The sequence below is a fragment of the Penicillium canariense genome (genome assembly GCF_028826845.1).
Source record: "Penicillium canariense strain IBT 26290 chromosome Unknown utg000003l_segment0_segment0, whole genome shotgun sequence".
NCBI lineage: Eukaryota > Fungi > Ascomycota > Eurotiomycetes > Eurotiales > Aspergillaceae > Penicillium > Penicillium canariense.
In genome coordinates this window covers 185,289-204,611 of record NW_026622730.1, presented here as the reverse complement: position 1 = coordinate 204,611, position 19,323 = coordinate 185,289, and the positions used below count along the sequence as shown (strand labels likewise).

Here is a 19,323-nt window from a genome sequence, read left to right as displayed (position 1 = left end):
GCGGGGCCGCCGATCAATGACGCGCCAAGCCCCGGCAACTTTTTTATCGCTCGACGTCGCTCAACTCAACACACTCCGACAGCTGCCACTATGGCCTCCAATCCCGCGAAACGGAAGCCATTTGGTCCCTCTGGGGCCCATGGCGCGACCGGAGCCGCCCGAAAGCGCGCCAAAACTTTTGATGCGCGTACACTGGCCGTACAGTCCACCGACGCCGCCCTCTCCGCAACGGGCGAGCTCGATGTCGCCGCATACGCTGCCGCCCGGGCGTTTGAAATCCAGGCCTTGGAGGATGGCATGCAGAGATCAAAGAATGCGCTGACAACCCGAGCGTTCCAGAAGGTTCCCCGTTCCCTGCGGCGTCGGACGGCGAGTCATAATGTGAAACGAGTCCCGCGAAGGTTGCGGGCTCGGGCGCAGCGAGAGGTATGTTCTATGGTGGTATTTGCATTGGACAGCACTTGATAGCTGACGAGGGAAATGATAGATGGTCGAGGACAATACGCCGAAGGTCACAGCACGCCGTCGCAAACCAACCCAGATGATGCGCATCCGTCTTGAATCCGCTCGACGCCTACAAACCTTGAATGCAAGGTCCAAGAACCGAAGGCAAGCCGCAAAGATTAAACGACAGAACGAGAACAAAGCCACCTCCAAAGAAGAAGGAACCCATACTTTCAACATTGCGCCCAGAGTGCCGAAAATCAAGAAGGGCAAACTCTCACGCCCGCCGCCCGCGGACTCCAAGTACCGCAAGCGACAGCGATGCAAGACCTGGCTCCCGACTCACATGTTTCATGCGAAGCGTGCGCATATGGCAACAACGAAGGATCCGATCTGGCGATTTGCAATTCCTATCTCGCCTACTGAGAAGAGTTATCGGCCTACACATCGAGCTCGTGGCGCCCGTGGCGCCGTGGCGTGGGATATGAGTTATATGTCTACCGTGCAGCTTGAAGGGACAGAACCGTGCATCGAAGCTGTTCTACGTGCAGTCGGTGTCAATGGTGACGAGGCGTGGGGTGCGAAGGGAAGGAAGTGGAGGGCTGGGACGAGGTCTTTGCAGGCTTGGACATTCGAGAAGGACCAGGCTGTCAGAGCAATGGCACCTGTCACGCTGGTTTGGTGTGTACAGCCCAGGGCTGAGGATGTTGAGATGACCGACACAGACAGAAGCTCATCTACACCTACGAAAACACGACGGAAGCTCTTCATCCGCGTTCACCCATCCGCATTCCTGCAGCTGTGGACGAACCTGCTCGAGACCTCGAAACGACAGAACCCACCTGTCATGATTGAGGACCTGCGGTTCGAGATTGGGAGCATCGAAATCACGGGCCCAGGGTCTACAGAAGCACTCCTGGCTACATTGCAGCCCGCCCTACTACCAGACAGCCCAGCAGCACAGAGCGTGGAAGCTACTTGGCCATCTTTACTCGGTGTTTCCAACCCATCATCGCTGCCGCCAAATGCCCTTCTATCTTTTGCTGTCTCCGACCCTCGCCTTCGCTTCCCACCGCGCAGTCTCAAAGTTCCGGATACCGAATCACATATGAATGACCTGGCTGTTCTGCTCTCAACATGGCCACCCGATAAAACGCAGGGTCCGCCCTCTCTTTTCGACCGCCCAAGCCGCCTGGCAGCTAGTCGACAGCTTCCAAGTCAAAAGGCGATTAACCGCCGTCGTTCTCTCGCTGGCCCGGGCAAATATCCTGCAGCACAACCCACTGACCCCCAAATCCCTGTCATGGTTCTTGCCAGCCGTCCACAGGCTCGGTCAAAACGGAATACTGTTCCAGGAACCTGGACAGTACTACTTCCGTGGAAATGCGTGGCCCCGGTTTGGTATTCCCTCATGTTTTACCCGCTTTCGAGCGGTGGAACCCCGCGCTTCGGCGGCTTGAAGGAACAGCAGCAACTTGCCTTTGAGGCAGGAGAGGGATGGTTCCCGGGTGATTTCCCAGGTACTCGGGCTGGCTGGGAGTGGAGTCAGCACGAGGCCGAGAAATCTCGACGACTTTGGGAACGACGACCAAAAGGACGTCGCGTTGAATTCGACAGTCTTGTTCTGGGTGATGGACATCCCAAGGGAGAGATTGGACATGGCTGGGCCTGTGATTGGGAGAGGCTCGCTCAAGGACCGCCGCAGAGTCAGACCAGCCAGGATTCTGCGAAGAAGGGAGCCGATTCGACTGAATCTACCATTCCACCCTTCAACATCCACAATACTCGCTTACCCCCAGGCGAAACGAGCATTATCCTCAATAATCTCAGCCAATCACCTACAGACCCCTCTGCTCTGGCCACAGTCCACCTTACCCTCGTCAGCCGCGGCACACCAACTCCCTGTGCGCGCATATATCGCCTCCCCACAGAGCCAGTTCTGCGCCGAAAATGGCTCGATCTTGCTTCCACATCCAGCAGCAAGTCCAATGAGCACAAGATCCATCATCGGATAAAATCTGCACTCTCCAACGAGGAGGCGCATCGCCAACTCCCCGACTCGCTCGTTACTCTTGCGACTCCCGGAGAAGCTGGGCCAGAGCATCTGGAAGTCCCGACTGAAGAGGATCTCATTGGCTTTGTGACCACCGGGAACTTCAATCTTTCTGAGGGGAAGGGGACTGGAGTTGGGTCGATTCTGCTATCAAAGGTTTTGCTACCCAACGTGAAGCCTTCTGAGAGGAGGATGTGTATTGTTCGGACGGCGGGTGAGAAGATCGGACGATTGGGAGTGTGGGAGCTTGTATGATGGATATTTTGGTGTTTATGATACCCTGCAATGCGGCTCTACGTAAAAACCTTTATGAGATATGAATGCCCATGCATCGAGCATTCCTACAATCCACCCATCATGCGCAATAGCTTTCTCATTCAGGATCAATTCCATCCTATGCAGAATCATGGCCACTACAAGAAAAGTGATAAAAAAAGAGCACAATCTATACAATACAGTACAGCATCCACGGCAAGAAGATGAAATGAACAATGGAAAACAGACTTCATATCAAGCCGCGGTATCATCTGTCGCTAGTCTAACCCACAATGCGATCCACAAAAGCGACCTCCATCTTCGCAACCTCCTTTTTAAACGCATCAACCTCCTTCCAGCAATCCAGCGGCCGCCGGTCATTCAACCGCAGACATGCCACCACATCAGCCTTGGCCTTGGCAACACCCTCATCCAGCTCAACCAGCTTCCTCCGCCCGTCCAGACGGCTGCGCAGCACGTCGATCTCGCTCATGACCGAGTCCCGCGAGATTTCCCGGTTGGCCACGGGCTGTTGTGCGGCGGGCTCCTGCGGCGTAGCGACGGTCGGCGAGGTGTCGTACTCACGGCCAGCGAAGGGGATCCGCGGCGCGTCCAGGTTCAAGGAGCCGACTGGATAGCCGGAGGAGACAGCGAGGGGGGCGGTAGCGGCTGTCACGGGGAGTGCGTCGTCCTTGACTTCGGAGAGGCGCTTCTCGATCTCGGCGAGGGTTTGTTGCTCGCGCTCGCGGAGGCGTTGGAGTTCTTGCGCGACGCGGTTTTGGATCTCGATCTCGATGGCCGTGGCGCGGGAGGAGTCCGTCTGTACATGTGAATGGATGAGTATGGGTTGCGTGCACTTCCTTGAGCTGGTGTCCTGAGGGATCTAACTGACCTCGGAGGTGGACTGGAGGGCCTCGACTAGGTTGGAGGAGAATTGGACGGGGGAGTTGCTGCGCGGGAATTGATGTTAGCTGATGCTGCCGCATAGTTGAGTCCAACTCTACGGTGGTCGATGGTGCCAATTGCAGAGCATTGCAACAATTGCGCTCAATTGATCGGGTCTCGTGGTTCCGGTTCCCGCCATCACACCGGGTATTCGTTGGATTATCAACATCGGGAGCTATTACCTGGAGAAGACATGTTGGGAGTTACCCCCAGCCACAGGCTTGGAACTGCCAGCGCCCATGATTCCGATTGGCAAGTGTGAATACCGTCAAGTCAGTCAAGGGAAGGGCGGTTGTGAGAGACGCCCCAATTCACCCGATGCTCCGATACTTCGGTCACGTGGGATAAGTTTAGTCATCCCCGCCAGTTGGCCGTCTCCCGGCGAGAGGACGTTCATTAAGTGGTGTACTTTACTAGGTTGGTTGTACAGACTCTTGCAAGATAAGTAGGTGGATCCGATCACTTACCACTACTACACCGACGCTATCCAGAGCGCGCGACATGACGATGCTAATGTCCCTACTGGAGCGTTTATAGATGATGCGATCAAAAATCAACGGGGCGAGAGACTCGTTGCTTTGCTGATTTTCGATCATCTTGGGTTGACATTTTTCTTTTAAGGAGTGGGAACGTTGCTCATAAGACAAATTATATTTGAGCGGCGTTGATTTTACTTCAGAGTGCAATGCAGAAGTTCACGAAAAGAAGTGGCCAAGTACCGTATGAATGCAGCAATTCCAACTGTAAACATTCCGTGTTGACTCGGGCTACATTGAGTATTCCAACTTGAATCAACTGCAATGGAGCTGCAAGTCGGTCGGTTTTTTAAACTGGGTGGTGGGGGACAAAGGAAACGAAACGTATCAGCGAGGTTCATGGACGGCCGTCGGCCCAGTGCGACGTGTGTATCACTCGCCTCTCCTACTCCGGACCCGCTTCGTCTATATTTGAAGCAACTTGCCCTGTCGATACAGTCTGACGTAAGGTCATCGCAGTAATCTAAAGACGGAAGTACAGCGGTACAGTAGTACAAGGTGCTAGTCAATAAGGTCATTCATTTTACAGTTATTAGTTACGGAGATCAACAACTGCAGAACTCGGCTTCCCACGGTCCAAATTGCACCCATAAACAACCCTTGGGGGGAAATAGTCAGTGAATGTAGTCTCGGGCTTTTCCCCCCCGGTCTGTTAGTCATGGGAATGGTGCAGACGATCGGAGTCGCGACCATTCGGGCCCGCCGAACCCATTTGTTTGTCGGAAGCCGAAGAGTATGAGCCGTGTGGCCCGATGGATCCCGAGACTGACCCCAGCAACCCCATGGCGTCTTGGGAGAGAAAGTCTCAAATAATCACGATCCTTTGCTGACTACCAAGTCTTCCGTCCTTGACAGACGTCCTAGAGCTACTATGTATACCGTGTACACTTAGAAACAGACACCATAGTGTCCAATGAACCACAGCCGCCCCCTCGGATGCAACTTCCCAATCTCCCCGGCTGGGGTAACTGGGCTTTGTCTGTGCGCTGCACGCGACGCTGTGTCTCCAGGCACTTGACGGTTATGGATTAATTCCCGTCCCCTGTTCATCACGCCCGACTCCTCCGTCTGCCCGCGTCCGCCTAAGCCGCTGTCGCTCACCGGTGAACTCGGGGAAGTACGTGCCATGGAGAGGCCAAGCCACTGACCACTCATAGCCCCTCCCCACAGTGTCATCTCCGTAGTTCCAGGGAAAGTCATTCATGCCGTCATGAGTAAAAAAAAAAAGGCAGCCAGGTAATTCTGGGAGGTGGCTTGTGTATTGTGTAAGCTGGTGACGAGCTCTTCGAACCTCGGTTTACAGTGTGCCTGCCAGCAATGGAATGCAGGGCGTCAAGGGTGGCTGCATCCAGGGTGTTCGCGGCTCCGAGCTGGGCAGAGATGGGCATATATAGGCATACGATGTTCAAGATTGGCGGTGGGGGTGAATAGCATTCATTGATTCATCCAACGCGGCTTGAATGCCATTCACGATCCATTGCGACCAGGTAGGGTAGGCCTGCTCCGGTGAACTGGCTCGTTTTTGGAGGTACGAGATCTGTACATGCGGTAGAGTGTGGCTTAGTATGAAATCACAAGTACTGTACAAGTACCGTACGCGTATGACGGACTGACCTCATGGACCCCGCCGTCATACCACTTGGCATGCTCTTTTTCGTCTCGTCACGCCTTCCGTGGTCTTCTCTCGATTCATTACCCCCTCATCCTCTCGTTCAAATCCTCTCCTCACTTCCTTCTTGCCCGCATCTTCCCCCTCCCCGGCTACATCTTCCCTCTTCGTCGGTACCATCCACCAGTCGGCTGTCCGATCTATAATTCCTTCCCCGCCATGTCATCTGCGCTGCTGGACGAGGCGGCGCGCATTGCGCGTGAGTTCGACTACCCGGCGGACCAGGTCAATCACGGCGTCACCGAGTACATCAAGCAATCGAATGAGGGTCTGGCACAGGAAAACACCACCTTGAGCCAAATTCCCACTTTCGTGACCGCAGTTCCCAATGGCACAGAAAAGGTGCAGTCTGACAGCCACACGTGGTCAGCAATCGAGCCCTCCGCTAACCATAGGATTAGGGTCTCTATCTTGCTGTCGACCTGGGGGGCACCAACTTCCGCGTGTGCTCCGTCCAGCTGCATGGCGACACCACCTTCTCCCTCACTCAGTCCAAGATCATGATCCCCCGGGAACTCTATGGCCTCCGGCACCTCCAAGGACCTTTTCACTTTCCTGGCCCGTCAGATTGAGGCCTTCCTGCGCATCCACCACAATGAGCACTTCGAGGCCCACCTGCGCCGGCGGCGCGACGACGGCAACCACGTGGTGGACCTGTTCGACCTAGGCTTCACCTTCAGCTTCCCCGTGCGCCAATGCGGCATCAACTCAGGAACCCTGATCCGCTGGACCAAGGGCTTCAACATCCCCGATGCCGTCGGCCACGACGTATGCGCTCTGCTCCAGTCTGCCATCGACGACCTCCACCTGCCGGTCCGCGTGGCTGCCCTGGTCAACGATACTGTCGGTACCCTGATGGCTCGCTCGTACACCTCTCCCGGTGAGACTGGTACCCTGCTTGGCGCAATCTTCGGTACCGGTACCAACGGTGCCTACGTCGAGAAGCTCGACAAGGTCACCAAGCTCCAGCACATGAAGGATGCCCACTATGATACCTCTTCAGGCGAGATGATCATCAACGCGGAGTGGGGAAGCTTTGATAACCACATGAGCGTGCTCCCCACCACCGTCTACGACGACGAGCTGGACGCCGACAGCAACAACCCTGGGGTGCAGATGTTCGAGAAGCGTGTCTCGGGTATGTTCCTGGGTGAGATTCTGCGCCGCGCCCTGCTGGCCATGCACAACAACCCCGCCCTGGGTCTCTTCAAGCCCAGCAAGACCTCCAAGGTCTCTCTCCCTTCCGACTCTCTCTTCTACCGCCAATGGGGTCTGGACACCAGCCTACTGAGCCAGGTCGAGTCCGATACCACCAAGAACATGGTCGATGTCAAGGCCGCGCTGAAGGACCACTTGAAGATTGAACACCCTAGCGAAACCGAGTGCCAGGCCGTCAAGATACTGGTGCACGCCATTGGCAAGCGTGCCGCACGCCTCGCTGCCGTACCCCTCGCTGCCATTCTCATCCACACGGGCAAGTTGGAGACCGACGAGATCGTCGATGTCGGTGTTGATGGCAGCCTGGTGGAGTTCTACCCCAGCTTCGAGGCCTACATGCGTGAGGCACTGCGGGAGGTGCCCCAGGTTGGTGTTGCCGGCGATAAGAAGGTTCGCATTGGCATTTCCAAGGATGGCAGCGGTGTTGGTGCCGCTCTGATTGCGTTGGTGGCCAGCAAGGACGAAACCCTGCGGAACCCCAGTAAGAAATGAGCGTGGGGCAGATGCTTGTTCTCTGCATTTCGCAACGTCACTCCCTCTTCCCTCCCTTTGGTTGTGCCTTGCTCGTGGCGTAGTTGGTCTACTGACTGGGCCGGTACCTCGGGAGAGGATTGGATCATGTCTTTGACATGCCATGGGCATCTTCGCTCGATTTTTGAGCACACACACCGCACCCTATCCAATCCTCAGACCTCTTTTATCTCATAGCCCGGGGCACCATGGCAAGACCCATCCGCTGGAAACAGCAATTCAAAACCGACGGCCAGCCAGGAAATAAGCAAGGACTGCTTAGTTTCTAAAATATAGGATCCGCAACTCTCACGCGCCCGAGTTACCTTTTTCATGTCTTTGCTTTCCCTTCTGTCTGGGTTTGATCCTGCTCTTGTCTGGTCCGCACAGCAGGGTGTATCATTAGGTCCATTTTTTTTTATTCCCTTTTCTGTATGCTTAGTTTTAGTCGCACGGCGTTGCACCGACATTTTCCTGGCGTGGAACAGCATCCATGGATCCGATATCAGTACACATTTTGCATCTTGGCTACCAATCTGATCTGATCGAAAATATCATCATATCTTTGATATAAGCCTTCTTGATTCTGGTTCTTGTGTCGATGAAGTGATTCTGGAGAGGAGAGCATCATTGATTTTGATGATAGTGAATTGAGATTTCATTATACAAATTAAGCTAGATACATGGCCCCGAGCCTTCTCACTTAATTGCCAGGCTGATATCCAATTGCCTTAGGAGCCATCACATAGTCAATATACCCACCCGTTCGGAGGAGCAAGCCAGTCTGTCCATCCGTAGTCGCGGGGTTGGGACCTATAAAGTTGTTGGGGAACCCGACATCGAACTCCGTCGCAGACTCGAGGAACTGGAGCTGCTTCTCCGTCAGGTGAATCGACAGCGCCTGGATGTTATCGTGCAGGTGCTCGATCTTGCGGCCGCCCACAATGGGGAACACCATCGGCGCCTTGCACATCACATACGCCAGCGCAATAGCGGTGATGGACTCGGTGCCATGCTCAGCCGCAACCTTCTCCAGAGCCTCCGAGATGCGCCGCTCCTCCTCGGTCTGTTCCGCGCCCATGACGCTGCGCAGGCCCTCGCCGCTCGCCTTGCGCGCCGCCAGCTGCTTTGCCGTCTGGAAGTGGCCGCTGCCGAGCACATCCCACGGCGCCAGTGCCATGCCAAAGTGCCGCGCCATCGGCAGGATGTCGCGCTCAAAGTCGCGCCGCATCACGTTCCACCGGCCCTGGTACACGGAGAAGGGTGTCTTGCCGTGCGCCCGCGCGTACGTGTTCGCTGCGGAGACCACCCATGCGGGTGTGTCCGAGATCCCCAGGTACATGACTTTGCCCTGCTCGACCAGGATGTGCAGCGAGTCCATGATTTCCTCGATGGAGGTGGTGTGGTCCCACCAGTGCAGGTACAGCACGTCGATGTAGTCGGTCTGCAGCTTGCGCAGCGAGTCGCGCACGCTGTTGAACATGCTGCGCTTATGGTTGCCCGTGGCGTTGGGCGCCTTGCCCTTGCCCAGCTGCCAGCTGCGGTAGTCGGTGGTGAACTTGGTCGCGATAACCATCTGGTCACGGTTCTGGCGGGCGGTCATCCACTCGCCGATCCAGGCCTCGGACTGCTCGTCTTGGTAGTTGTTGGCTGTGTCGATGAAGTTGCCACCCGCGGCGACGTAGGCGTCGAGCAGCTTGAAGGACTGCTCTTTGTCCATGCTGCCCATGAACTTGCTCCAGGCATTGCCGATGGACATGCCGCCCAGTTGGAGAGGGGACACGCGGATACCGGCGGTCGAGGAGAGCACACGGTAGCGGCCCAGAAGGGTGGCGGGCTGAGGGGGTGGTGCGAAGATTTCCTCCATTGCTGGTTAATTATTGGGGACTGTTGGTGGTGTTGGTGTGACTGAGGTGATTTGGGTGACTGAGGAGAGGTAGTTGATTGAGTTGAACTGATGGATAAGAGGTTCTGAACGATGATGTCTGCTCGCATTTATACTGGATTGGCATGCTGGGGATTTGCCTCCAGCCATGCAAGTGTCATCCGGATTTAACAGCTTGGTCCGATGAATCGACAAGCTCCGCAAAGTTCGGTCGACGGATGCTTCATGATGTCATTGTGTTCGCTGGGAGTATTCCCTTATGCATCCTCGGTCAAGGGATGGATCGGAATGAGTTCCAGATACACATTAGAGCAGGCCACATGGTATCTGCTTGCTGCTGTTCGACTGCTTCCAGTGACCTTCCCGTCGACCAGGGTGATATATCATACACCGGTCGCGGCATCATATCTTGCCATCGAGAAGAAAGTCTTCATTTGTTGGCCTGAATCCAACAAGCTTAGTACATCAATTACTCACAGTGCACACTTGATACATTTGTTATGGACTAACTCCATTTCGAGGAACTTGCGGGCAACCAATGCCGACCTGCTGCTTCGGCACCAGCAAGCAATCAAGCTTAACTCCAAAGTCCGCGCATCGTCTTTGTCTCCGGGGGCCGCTAAACTCCTTTCGGCTAGCACCTGTCAGCGTGGCTGAAGAAAGTTTCGTGCCTCAGGCAGACTAAGCTGTTCCTGGCACCGATCGGGCCATCTTTCCTCCCGTCGGCGTCGAACAAGTCAACAGACGACAATTCCCTCAATCCCTTTCCCAGCCCTTCCTGCGCATAGACTGGGAACCTCAGTGTCTGAGAAACTACGGATCCACCGGAGAGACACCGTCCCCGTGTCCGAGTCTGACCGGCCGGTTGCTAACATCCGAGTTCAGGCTACGACGGTGATATCGGATGCTGTGCCTAGAATCTAGAATCTAGACCTATAAACCCCCGGCCGGAGCTCCAGGGATAGACCGTTCAGCTTCTATATACAAGATACTCTATACACACTCCATGCACTCTTTCGTTCCCGGTACTGCGTAGACTTCTTACCTCCCCATCCCCTCCCTCCTCCCTCCTCCCTCCTCCCTCCTCCCTCCTCCCTCCTCCCTCCTCCCTCCTCCTCCTCCTCCCTCCTCCCTCCTCTCTCCGCCCTCCCTGCTTCTTCTCCCTTCCCCCCCCCCCTCCCCGATCATGGCAGATAATGCCCTTGTTATGGCGGAGAGCAAGGGATTCACACTAGTTGTTGTCTCCCCACCCATCGGCCGCCAAGTCCTCAGGGCTGCAGGGCCAGACCTGCAGCTTCTAGCTCCGTGATCCTTGCATGGTCTCCTGGCCGATGCGCCCCCGCCGGGCCTGCGGCTAAGACGTGACTTCGCCCCAGCTAATTCGATCTGCCGGCCGCTGCATGATCAACCTGAGCGATGATCGACTCGCTCAGTGGCAGGCCAGCTAAACACAGACTTTGCAAGGAAGCCAAAAAGTGTCATGATCCGGAAATCCCAAGTGCTACAAACTACTGCAGACCAATATGCGTACATCCTCCGTCTGGCATCTGCAGAGATGGTCCCGGAGGTTTCCACCACATGGAATGAGGGATTGAACGGGGACGAGCTGTGCGACGGGTAATCCTGTCCTGTCCTGCTCTCCTCTTGTTCCCTTGGCCGAACCCACGTTATGCCTGGCTGCATCGGCAAGGTCGCCCTTGCCCATGTTGAGACCTGTACTCTGGACCCAGGGCCGGTTGCGTTACCAATGCCAATCCTGCGCGACCTGCGCGCCGCATGGATTGTCTTATTAGTCGCGTCTGCCCGACCTGTGAATCTCCCGCCCGTCGTATCCATATCCTGTTCCCTTCCTTTTGTTTTCGTTCCCTCTTAATATCCTGTTTGCTCGTCGGTCCGGGGTCTCCAAGCAAACTATCCCATAATGCCCACTCTCTTTAATTTATTTGAGGCCTCCAAAGGGGGGGGCGTGGAACTGTTTGCGCATGGGAATCAAAGTACACTTCCTCACAATGAGTCGTCTGGGACAGATGTGCTGTCGCAGAAGGGCAAGTCATCGAAGCCGTCTAGCGAGAAGGAAAGTACCCTCGTCGACGAGCCTATTCGGGATTCGAGCGGTCCGGATGATAGCAACAACGATGCTGCCAGTGGCAATGACTCACCGGAGGTGATTGTCAAGGAGGACTCAAGTAAAGAGCCTTTGCCTACGAACGACACGGAGAAGGAAGCGGCGAAGGAGGAGGACAAGAGCTCCAGCGACGGCGATGTCGAGGACAAACCAGACGAGCCCGAGCCTGAATACCCGTCAGCCATGAGGCTGGTGCTCATCACCATCGCCCTGTGTTGCTGCGTGTTCTGTGTGGCATTGGTAGGTTGACGTTGGTGTTGGCGTTGGAGCCTCCAGTCTGTCGGTACATCATTGCCCTAACATTGATACTCAGGACAATACGATCATCGCGACCGCTATCCCAAAGATCACCGACCAGTTCAACTCGCTTGACGATGTCGGCTGGTATGGTAGTTCGTACCTCCTCACGACCTGCGCCGTGACCCTGATGTTCGGCAAGTTCTACACCTTCTACTCCATCAAATGGATTTACCTGCTTGCCCTCTGCATATTCGAGGTCGGCTCGCTCGTCTGCGCCGTCACGCCCAACTCCGTCGGCCTGATCTGCGGCCGTGCCATTGCGGGTCTGGGCGCGGCCGGCTTGTTCTCGGGCTCCATTCTGATTATCACCCAAAGCGTGCCCCTGGTGAAGCGGCCCATGTATACGGGTCTTGTGGGCTCGATGTTTGGAATTGCAAGTGTGGCTGGTCCGCTGTATGTCTTTCTTTCTGATGTTTAATTTCCTTTAGAATCCCACGAGGACCTAGCTGACCAGCACTAGTATGGGAGGCGCATTTACGGACAAGGTTACCTGGCGATGGTGCTTCTATATCAATTTGCCCATTGGCGCCGTGACTTTCCTCTTCATCCTGTTTTTCTTCAAGGCGCCCAAGGCGCTCAAGGCGACGAAGGGATGGAAGGAGCAGATTGCGGAATTTGATCTGCTTGGCTCGCTGTTCTTCCTGCCCGCCATCATCTGTCTGCTGCTCGCGCTGCAGTGGGGTGGCACGAAGTACCCCTGGAGCGACGCGCGCATCATCGCGCTGTTTGTTGTCTTCGGCGTGCTGATTATTGTCTTCATTGGGCTGCAGTGGTGGGGACAGGAGCGTGCTACCGTGCCCCCGAGACTGATCAAGAATCGCAACGTTTGGGGGTCGGCCTGGTATGCGCTGGCCATTGGCGCAGCATACTTTGTTCTGACTTACTATGTCCGTCCTTCTCACTGAAACATGCCTTGTCCATTGCTAATAGTAAACAGCTCCCCATCTGGTTCCAAGCCATCAAGGGCGCCACCGCTGTGAAGTCGGGGATCATGAACCTCCCCACGATCATCTCCGTCGTGGTCGTGTCTATCCTCGCCGGCGGCCTCGTCACAGCCTGCGGCTACTACACGCCCTTCATGATCGCCTCCTCCATCATCATGACCATCGGCGCCGGCCTGCTCTCCACGCTGGAAGTCGACTCGGGCCACCCCAAATGGATCGGCTATCAGGCACTCTTTGGTATTGGCCTTGGCCTGGGCATGCAGCAGCCCATGATCGTGGCGCAGACTGCCCTCAGCGCTGGCGACGTGCCCAGTGGCACCGCCATCGTGATGTTCGCCCAGACTTTGGGCGGCTCGATCTTCATCTCTGTGGCGCAGAACGTCTTCCAGAATCAGCTCTTCCAGAATTTACGTGTCGATGCGCCCAGCGCCAACGCCGCGGAGCTGGTGTCTGCCGGTGCAACGATGCTGCGCAGCGTCGTGTCAGGACCTGTTCTGGAGCGCGTCCTGGTTGCGTATAACGACGCTATCACACAGACATTCTATGTGGCTGTCGCCATGGGCGCACTGTCTCTTTTCGGACCTATTTTCATCGAATGGCTCTCCGTGAAGGGGAAGAAGGTTGAAATGGCCCCGGTTTGAAGAAATGACCGTGCCAGTCAAGCAAAAACAACCCTTCCTTCCTTCCTTTCACCCCTACTACTTGATATCCTCTACCCCATCTTCTTGCATATTCTTTTCTTTCTTTCTTTTTAGCTGTCAAGTGATCTAAATGGCCGTTGGCTCGGATTCTGGCATACAGCATGGCTCTATATACCTTGGTACTTTTAAGAAATACAATTTCATGATTATCTGGGAACGTATAGTTTTTCCTCCAACGTCACACCCATCGTATCCGATATGTTATTAAACGAACGTTGATAAAGATCCAAGTGTTTGCTCTATGCCCGCGGAGATTAGGATCGCTGATGGACGAAATATGCCCATGAACAAGAATGAGAAGAAAGAAAATGATAACCAGGCGCCTAAACCACCGCGTACAAACTAAGATAAATGCCCCAGAGCACTCCACAGGCGCTCCCGAAGACGACTCGCCGGTCCACAGGAATGACGGTGTACATCAAGGTAGAGACCACGGGCCGATATTTGAGGCGGGCAAGCATGATGGGCCGGAAGTCCTAGGAGAGTCCCAATTAGCACTGTTCACGCTTCTATCCAGGAAAGCGTTCCCATAGATGATATAAGAGGGAAAGGAGGCACAACATACCACAAGCACCAACTCCCAGACCTTGCCCAAACTCTGCCCTTTCAAAAGGTTAATCAGAACCACAAAAAGCACGATATTCATCGCCCCAGCCACCGTCAGGTCAAACATAAACTTCATCACGAAGCTATGCAGCCCCGAGCGTTGCGCCCGCGGCATCCAGCGGCCCTCTCTTTCCTTCTCCTTTTCGCGAGGGCCGGGCAGCGCATCCTCGCTCGCCGGGGGCGCACCCTCGGATGAAAAGGCTGAGGAGAGGAAAGACCAGATCGCAGAGAGTGAGAAGAGGGACCGCCAGGAGCGGAAGAGATTCGAGATCTCGGCCCGTGAGGGAAAGCCTGGATAACGCGCCTCTAGGGCGCGTTGCCAGTAGAAATTGACGGGCACGATGAGGATGCCATACGTGACGAATTGGAGCAGCGCGAGCGTGTTGAGTGTGAAAGGAGTCTGCGTAGCTGGTTAGTTTGCTGGGGTCTCCTGCTTCTGCTTTCTGCTTCTGCTTGCTGCTTCTGCTTTTACTTCCGCTTCTTCTATTGTCTTATTTGCAGGGGGGCTTGCTTACAGGGTTCTTGCGCTGGTCGATCAGCTGGGCCAGGAGGTTTGAGATGGCATTGAGGACGGTCGATTGCACGAACGTCACGGTCAGGGCGGAGGGCATTCTCGGTGCATGGGATCAGCCATGAAGGGAATTCACCCATGGGCCTTTGTATTCAAAATGGCTGGGCTGACCGAGAGATCTCCACTGGGTCCCTGAGGGCGTGGAGGGTGGAGCGGGGCGTGCCAAGACGCGCAACCGTGTCCTGTCGGGCGCGAGTAACCAGTCAGCCCGCATACGAAAGTACTTCCAACCGCAACCTTGACTTCTACGCTTCGTCTACCCCGTTCTGGTCCTCATTGGACCCACAATGGTCGCATGATATCCCATTCTATGTTATTACATGGCTCATTGTTCATTGCTGATTGCATCTCGTGTCTGTTTACTGCACCGGCAGCACTTTTTGAAACTCCACGTTCGGCCCATCCTTCGCACTGGTAAAGTGATCCACCAGCGCCAAATGGCCGCCCGCATCCTCGCCCTGGCGATCCGCCAGCGACATGTCAAATAAGAAGACCAGTCGTGCCAGGGTCAGTCGCATTTCCATGAATGCCATGCTCTTGCCAATGCAGCCACGCGGCCCAATGCTAAACGGGCAGAAGGCCCGGCGCGCCGTCTCGATGTCCTCCTTGGTGCTCTCCCACGAGGTGCCCGAGGCCTTGCAGGTCGCGCCCTCGATCCAGCGCTCGGGGATGAATGTCTCTGGTTCGCGGTAGTACTGCGCCTGTCGGTGGATCGAGTAGGTGGGTGTGCCGCAGTCGGTGCCGGCGGGGAGGAAGACGCCGTCGACGACGGCGCCGCCCGGCATCGCCTCGCGGGGTGGGGCGCCTGGCACAGCGGGTGCGAGGCGGAGGGCTTCATCGATGCAGGCTTTCAGGTAGACCAGCTCATTGAGCTTGCTGCCGCTGACGATGTCCTCGACTGCGGCGAAGGCGCCGCGGACCTCGCTGGTTACCGTGGCCAGTGCTTCTGGGGAGCGGACCAGGTAGAAGAGCGTGGCGGCCAACGTGGTCGAAGTGGTGTCACTGCCTGCAATCATGAGGACGTTGGCCTCACCCCACAGCTCCGGCGTGCTGAGCCCCTTGCCGGTTTCCGGGTCCTTCGCGTTCAGGAGATAGTAGAAGAAGTCCTTCTTGGCTTCCCGGCCGGCCTGGGCCCGCTCCTGGGCGCGCTTGTTCGCCTCCACCCGTGAGTTCATGATGAAGTTCCAGCGGTCCTGGGTCAGCTTGCGGATGAAGATCTGGTCGAGATGCCAGCGGTCCAAAGGCATCCACAGCCCACACTGCAGCCACTGGTTAGCGTCACCGAAGAAAATCACCATGTCCGGCGCAGAGAACAGCCCAACACTCACCACATAGTGTCGGTTCGCAGCGCGATCCACCAACCCAATCATGTGCCGGCGACCGTCGGCGATAAGCATGTCGAAGCTCTTCCCAAAGCAAAGCTCGCCCATCACATCGTAGGACAGATAGCTGAACCAATTTCCCATATTCCTCACCACGCCCTTCCGATCACCACTCTCCCGATTACCAGCCTCGGTTCCGGACGAACCCGCCAGTACCGCGCAGAGCTGCCGCACATGCAACAGCATCACATCCTCCATGCCCTTCAACGCACTGTCCGAGAACGCCTGGCTGAGAACGCGCCGTTTGCGCCCGTGCATGGTCTTATCAATCGCATTGTGCGTGTTGTACACGCCCTTGATGGCCGGGAACGCGTTATAGAAGTCGGCCTTCTGAAACCGCTTGCCGTGGCCGTAGATATCATGCAGTCCACGATCGGTATTGACAGATACAAAGTTGGGTGCGACACGCACGTGCGTGCCGTACTGAGCGTGTAGCTTGTGCAGCCACAGATGGCGATCACCTTTGAGTCCATGGTAAAGCTGCACCCAGGGCGTAATAGAGGCCCCGAAGGGACCCGGGATGCGGCGGAGGGGGTGAACGAGGCGGTTGTAGAGCACGTAGGCGATTGTCTGTCCATTTTGTCAGATGTCAGACGGGCATGCGGCCGAGATTCGTTGGAATCGGAATGAAATGGCATACCAGCACGCTCACCACGCCGAGCAGGTCCACCGCCACCCTCTGCAGGGTCATTTGCTTCAGCACCGGCTCAACCAACATCTTTGACGGGGGTTCACAGCATCCACTCAATTTCTGGCTCTTCGCTTTTTGTGCGGTGTTCCAGCGGGTTGGGAAAGTTATATACTCTCCGAATGCGTTCCACCGAGGGTACCCGCGCCCAGCCGCGGCTCGGCGCTCGATGACGATGAATCCGGGGGAATCAGCGTTGGTGGACTGGGACGACTCGCTCTCCCTGGTCACTCCGACGGCCGCTTATCTGGCTGGCGGCTATGCCCGGGTATTGGAGCTTGCTTTTGGTTCAGGTGAAACATGGAATAAATATTGGGGTGATGGATGACTATTCGTTGCGGGTTGAAGCTCCGGGACCCCCACAATTTTCTGGGGATGCGGATGAGTTATGCTTAATTGCCCATTCGCTCGAGGCGTTGTGCAGGGAAATAGGGAAGAAAGGGCCATATGTCAATTGACTCCAGAGTAATGGAGATTGGATGTTGTGAAACTATGGTATCATAATGCAGCATCTATGGGTTATAGAAGGCGTGTGCATCGCCGTTGAGGAAATGGCCCCCGGCGGATTCCACCTGCCCCACGGGGGTCATACCGCTAGTACCCGACTTCTTTTATCGCTAGCCCTTTATCCGCTACCCCGTGGCGTGTGGCCTAGGCCGTGCAGGGTCGAGGGGCCTGCTGCACACCTCCTTGAACAGTAATGAGGAGGGATGTCTCGGCAGCAGGGATCAGAATGGATTGTGGATGATGGGATCCAATGCCCGAATCAGTCGCCCATGCAGGGATCCTTGGTGAGATAACGGGTGATCCACTGACGCGGATGTAATGACAGTCGTACTTATCCGTAAATCCACTTGCACAAGATGTACAAAATCTGCTTGTCAGACGTGGCTGATCGGATCATGCCGCTTCAGCATCAGGTCCATGCAACCCACCATCCAAAATCCATTGCTCGTTATCGTCATTATCATCCTGCACACGCCGCCACGTTTGCTTCCGTTCTGCCTGCTCGTCAGAATCAGCCCCCTTGCCCTCGGGGGCGCGCCAGACGGGACGCATTAGCCCTCCGGCGGCCAGGAGCGGATTTCGGCTGAACGCATTTCCTCTCGTTGACGCTCCAGGCTCGACCACGTCTTCGGGTTCCGGCTCGCTGGCCTCCGGAGTCGACTCGACCGCCGCGGTTTGGTATACCCGGCGAACCTTCCCGCCCTTGATGTCGAGGCTCATGACCGTCTTCTTCTTCTCCCATTCAGGACGAGCCTTCTCTTCCAGCTCACGCTGGATGCGCTGCTGCTTTTTCAATGCAAGCGCTCGCTGCGCAGGACTCATCCACAGTGTCGAGGCCACATTTGGCGTCTCAAAATCGGCGGCTTCGTCAACAACCTTGGTTCGCCGGGCATTTTGTGCTTGGAACTGGAGCAGCTTATCACGGTGAGCCCTCGCCGCATCCAGATGGCTCGGGGGCGGGGCTGGTCCAGAGCCAGTTGGTCTAGGTCCCCCTTCATGGTGAACGCTCTCGTTATGAGCGCGCATTTTCTCTTGTCCACGCTCGGCACGCAACTCCTTGATCATGCTCTGGATCTCCTCCGCAGAGAGGAGGGGTGTGCCACAGAAGGAACACGGCTGTAGACCTTCCAGCGAACAGATAATCTTCCCGCAATTGACACAGTTGGGGGCGGGGTCAAAGAGTGGGTGGATTGTAGCGAAGCATGTGCATTTGCGCTTCTCTGCGCCCAAGGTCGGGTTGGTCGACACCTCCAGCATAGCAATTGCGGCCGTCAGATCGGAGATGTTGTTGGTGGTGAGCGATCCCGACTTCGAGGGGCTGGCAGAGCCACCGCTTTGCCGACTCGTCTTGCTTGTTTTCGACCGTACGTTTGGCAGCATATCGGAGAGAACAGGGCCGGAGGCGGAGGGGGGAACTTTTGTGGAGGCGGCAGGCATAGGCGAATGAGCGCGAGAGGATGAAGAGGAGCCGGGCGCAGAGAGCCCAGGGGAATGCGATGCAGCTTTGTTGGCAGACATGTAGTCCTCTCCCTGCTGAGACTTCATATAGCCTCCGCCCACATCCCCGTAGTTGTCAGGGCGGCGCGGTGGACCAGCACTGTGCAGCGGCTTCTTCTCCTTTCTGTTCTTCCCCTTCGGCCGCTCCGTATTTCTCGCGGCGGATGTAACACTTGGGGCGGACGAGGCCGCTGGAGATCCGTCATTGCGACGCGCGTTGAACGAGGCAATAAATTCGAGGGCTGCGGGGCTGTCGCCGAGGAGGTTTTTCAGGTGATCGGCGCAAGCGTCTTTCGGTAGAGTAGCTGAATAGTCGATAATCTGCTTCAGCGACTCTTCATCGATAGGGAGAAGCTGGCTGAGCCGAGGAAGGGCCCAGGCTGAAAGGTCTGACATGGCTGTGAAGGTGTGCAGTTGGTAGCAGCAAGAAGGTTGGCGGAAGTGATCAGTGACGGCCTGCAAGTGGAGCTCCCCACATCGCTCCGAT

General features: G+C 56.1%; 8 protein-coding genes across 8 annotated transcripts; 3 read left to right on the top strand and 5 right to left on the bottom strand.

Annotated features, from left to right (window-relative positions):
• Nucleotides 1–90: 90 nt before the first annotated feature.
• Nucleotides 91–2,752, top strand: N7482_004923 (ribonuclease P/MRP protein subunit POP1; the record flags this gene model as incomplete). Its single annotated transcript, XM_056687048.1, has 2 exons — nt 91–426; nt 488–2,752. 2 exons carry the CDS (start codon nt 91–93, stop codon nt 2,750–2,752), a joined length of 2,601 nt encoding a protein of 866 aa, XP_056542603.1.
• Nucleotides 2,753–3,035: 283 nt separating this feature from the next.
• Nucleotides 3,036–3,938, bottom strand: N7482_004922 (Mic19 family protein; the record flags this gene model as incomplete). The annotated part of the gene is made up of 3 exons (XM_056687047.1): nt 3,036–3,572; nt 3,645–3,702; nt 3,880–3,938. The coding sequence occupies 3 exons, from the start codon at nt 3,936–3,938 to the stop codon at nt 3,036–3,038; spliced, it is 654 nt and encodes a 217-aa protein (XP_056542602.1).
• Nucleotides 3,939–6,061: 2,123 nt separating this feature from the next.
• glkA (glucokinase glkA) lies at nt 6,062–7,612 on the top strand (the record flags this gene model as incomplete). Its single annotated transcript, XM_056687046.1, has 3 exons — nt 6,062–6,244; nt 6,304–6,345; nt 6,443–7,612. The coding sequence occupies 3 exons, from the start codon at nt 6,062–6,064 to the stop codon at nt 7,610–7,612; spliced, it is 1,395 nt and encodes a 464-aa protein (XP_056542601.1).
• Nucleotides 7,613–8,333: 721 nt separating this feature from the next.
• N7482_004920 (putative aryl-alcohol dehydrogenase Aad14) lies at nt 8,334–9,497 on the bottom strand (the record flags this gene model as incomplete). Its single annotated transcript, XM_056687045.1, has 1 exon — nt 8,334–9,497. One exon carries the CDS (start codon nt 9,495–9,497, stop codon nt 8,334–8,336), a length of 1,164 nt encoding a protein of 387 aa, XP_056542600.1.
• A 1,939-nt stretch (nt 9,498–11,436) lies between these two features.
• Nucleotides 11,437–13,525, top strand: N7482_004919 (MDR family MFS transporter; the record flags this gene model as incomplete). Its single annotated transcript, XM_056687044.1, has 4 exons — nt 11,437–11,880; nt 11,954–12,333; nt 12,401–12,827; nt 12,878–13,525. The coding sequence occupies 4 exons, from the start codon at nt 11,437–11,439 to the stop codon at nt 13,523–13,525; spliced, it is 1,899 nt and encodes a 632-aa protein (XP_056542599.1).
• Nucleotides 13,526–13,908: 383 nt separating this feature from the next.
• N7482_004918 (Mpv17/PMP22 family protein) lies at nt 13,909–14,802 on the bottom strand (the record flags this gene model as incomplete). The annotated part of the gene is made up of 3 exons (XM_056687043.1): nt 13,909–14,061; nt 14,151–14,591; nt 14,707–14,802. 3 exons carry the CDS (start codon nt 14,800–14,802, stop codon nt 13,909–13,911), a joined length of 690 nt encoding a protein of 229 aa, XP_056542598.1.
• Nucleotides 14,803–15,121: 319 nt separating this feature from the next.
• Nucleotides 15,122–16,862, bottom strand: N7482_004917 (cytochrome P450; the record flags this gene model as incomplete). The annotated part of the gene is made up of 2 exons (XM_056687042.1): nt 15,122–16,714; nt 16,785–16,862. The coding sequence occupies 2 exons, from the start codon at nt 16,860–16,862 to the stop codon at nt 15,122–15,124; spliced, it is 1,671 nt and encodes a 556-aa protein (XP_056542597.1).
• Nucleotides 16,863–17,732: 870 nt separating this feature from the next.
• N7482_004916 (C2HC5-type zinc finger protein) lies at nt 17,733–19,232 on the bottom strand (the record flags this gene model as incomplete). The annotated part of the gene is made up of 1 exon (XM_056687041.1): nt 17,733–19,232. The coding sequence occupies one exon, from the start codon at nt 19,230–19,232 to the stop codon at nt 17,733–17,735; it is 1,500 nt and encodes a 499-aa protein (XP_056542596.1).
• Between the last annotated feature and the right edge of the window lie 91 nt (nt 19,233–19,323).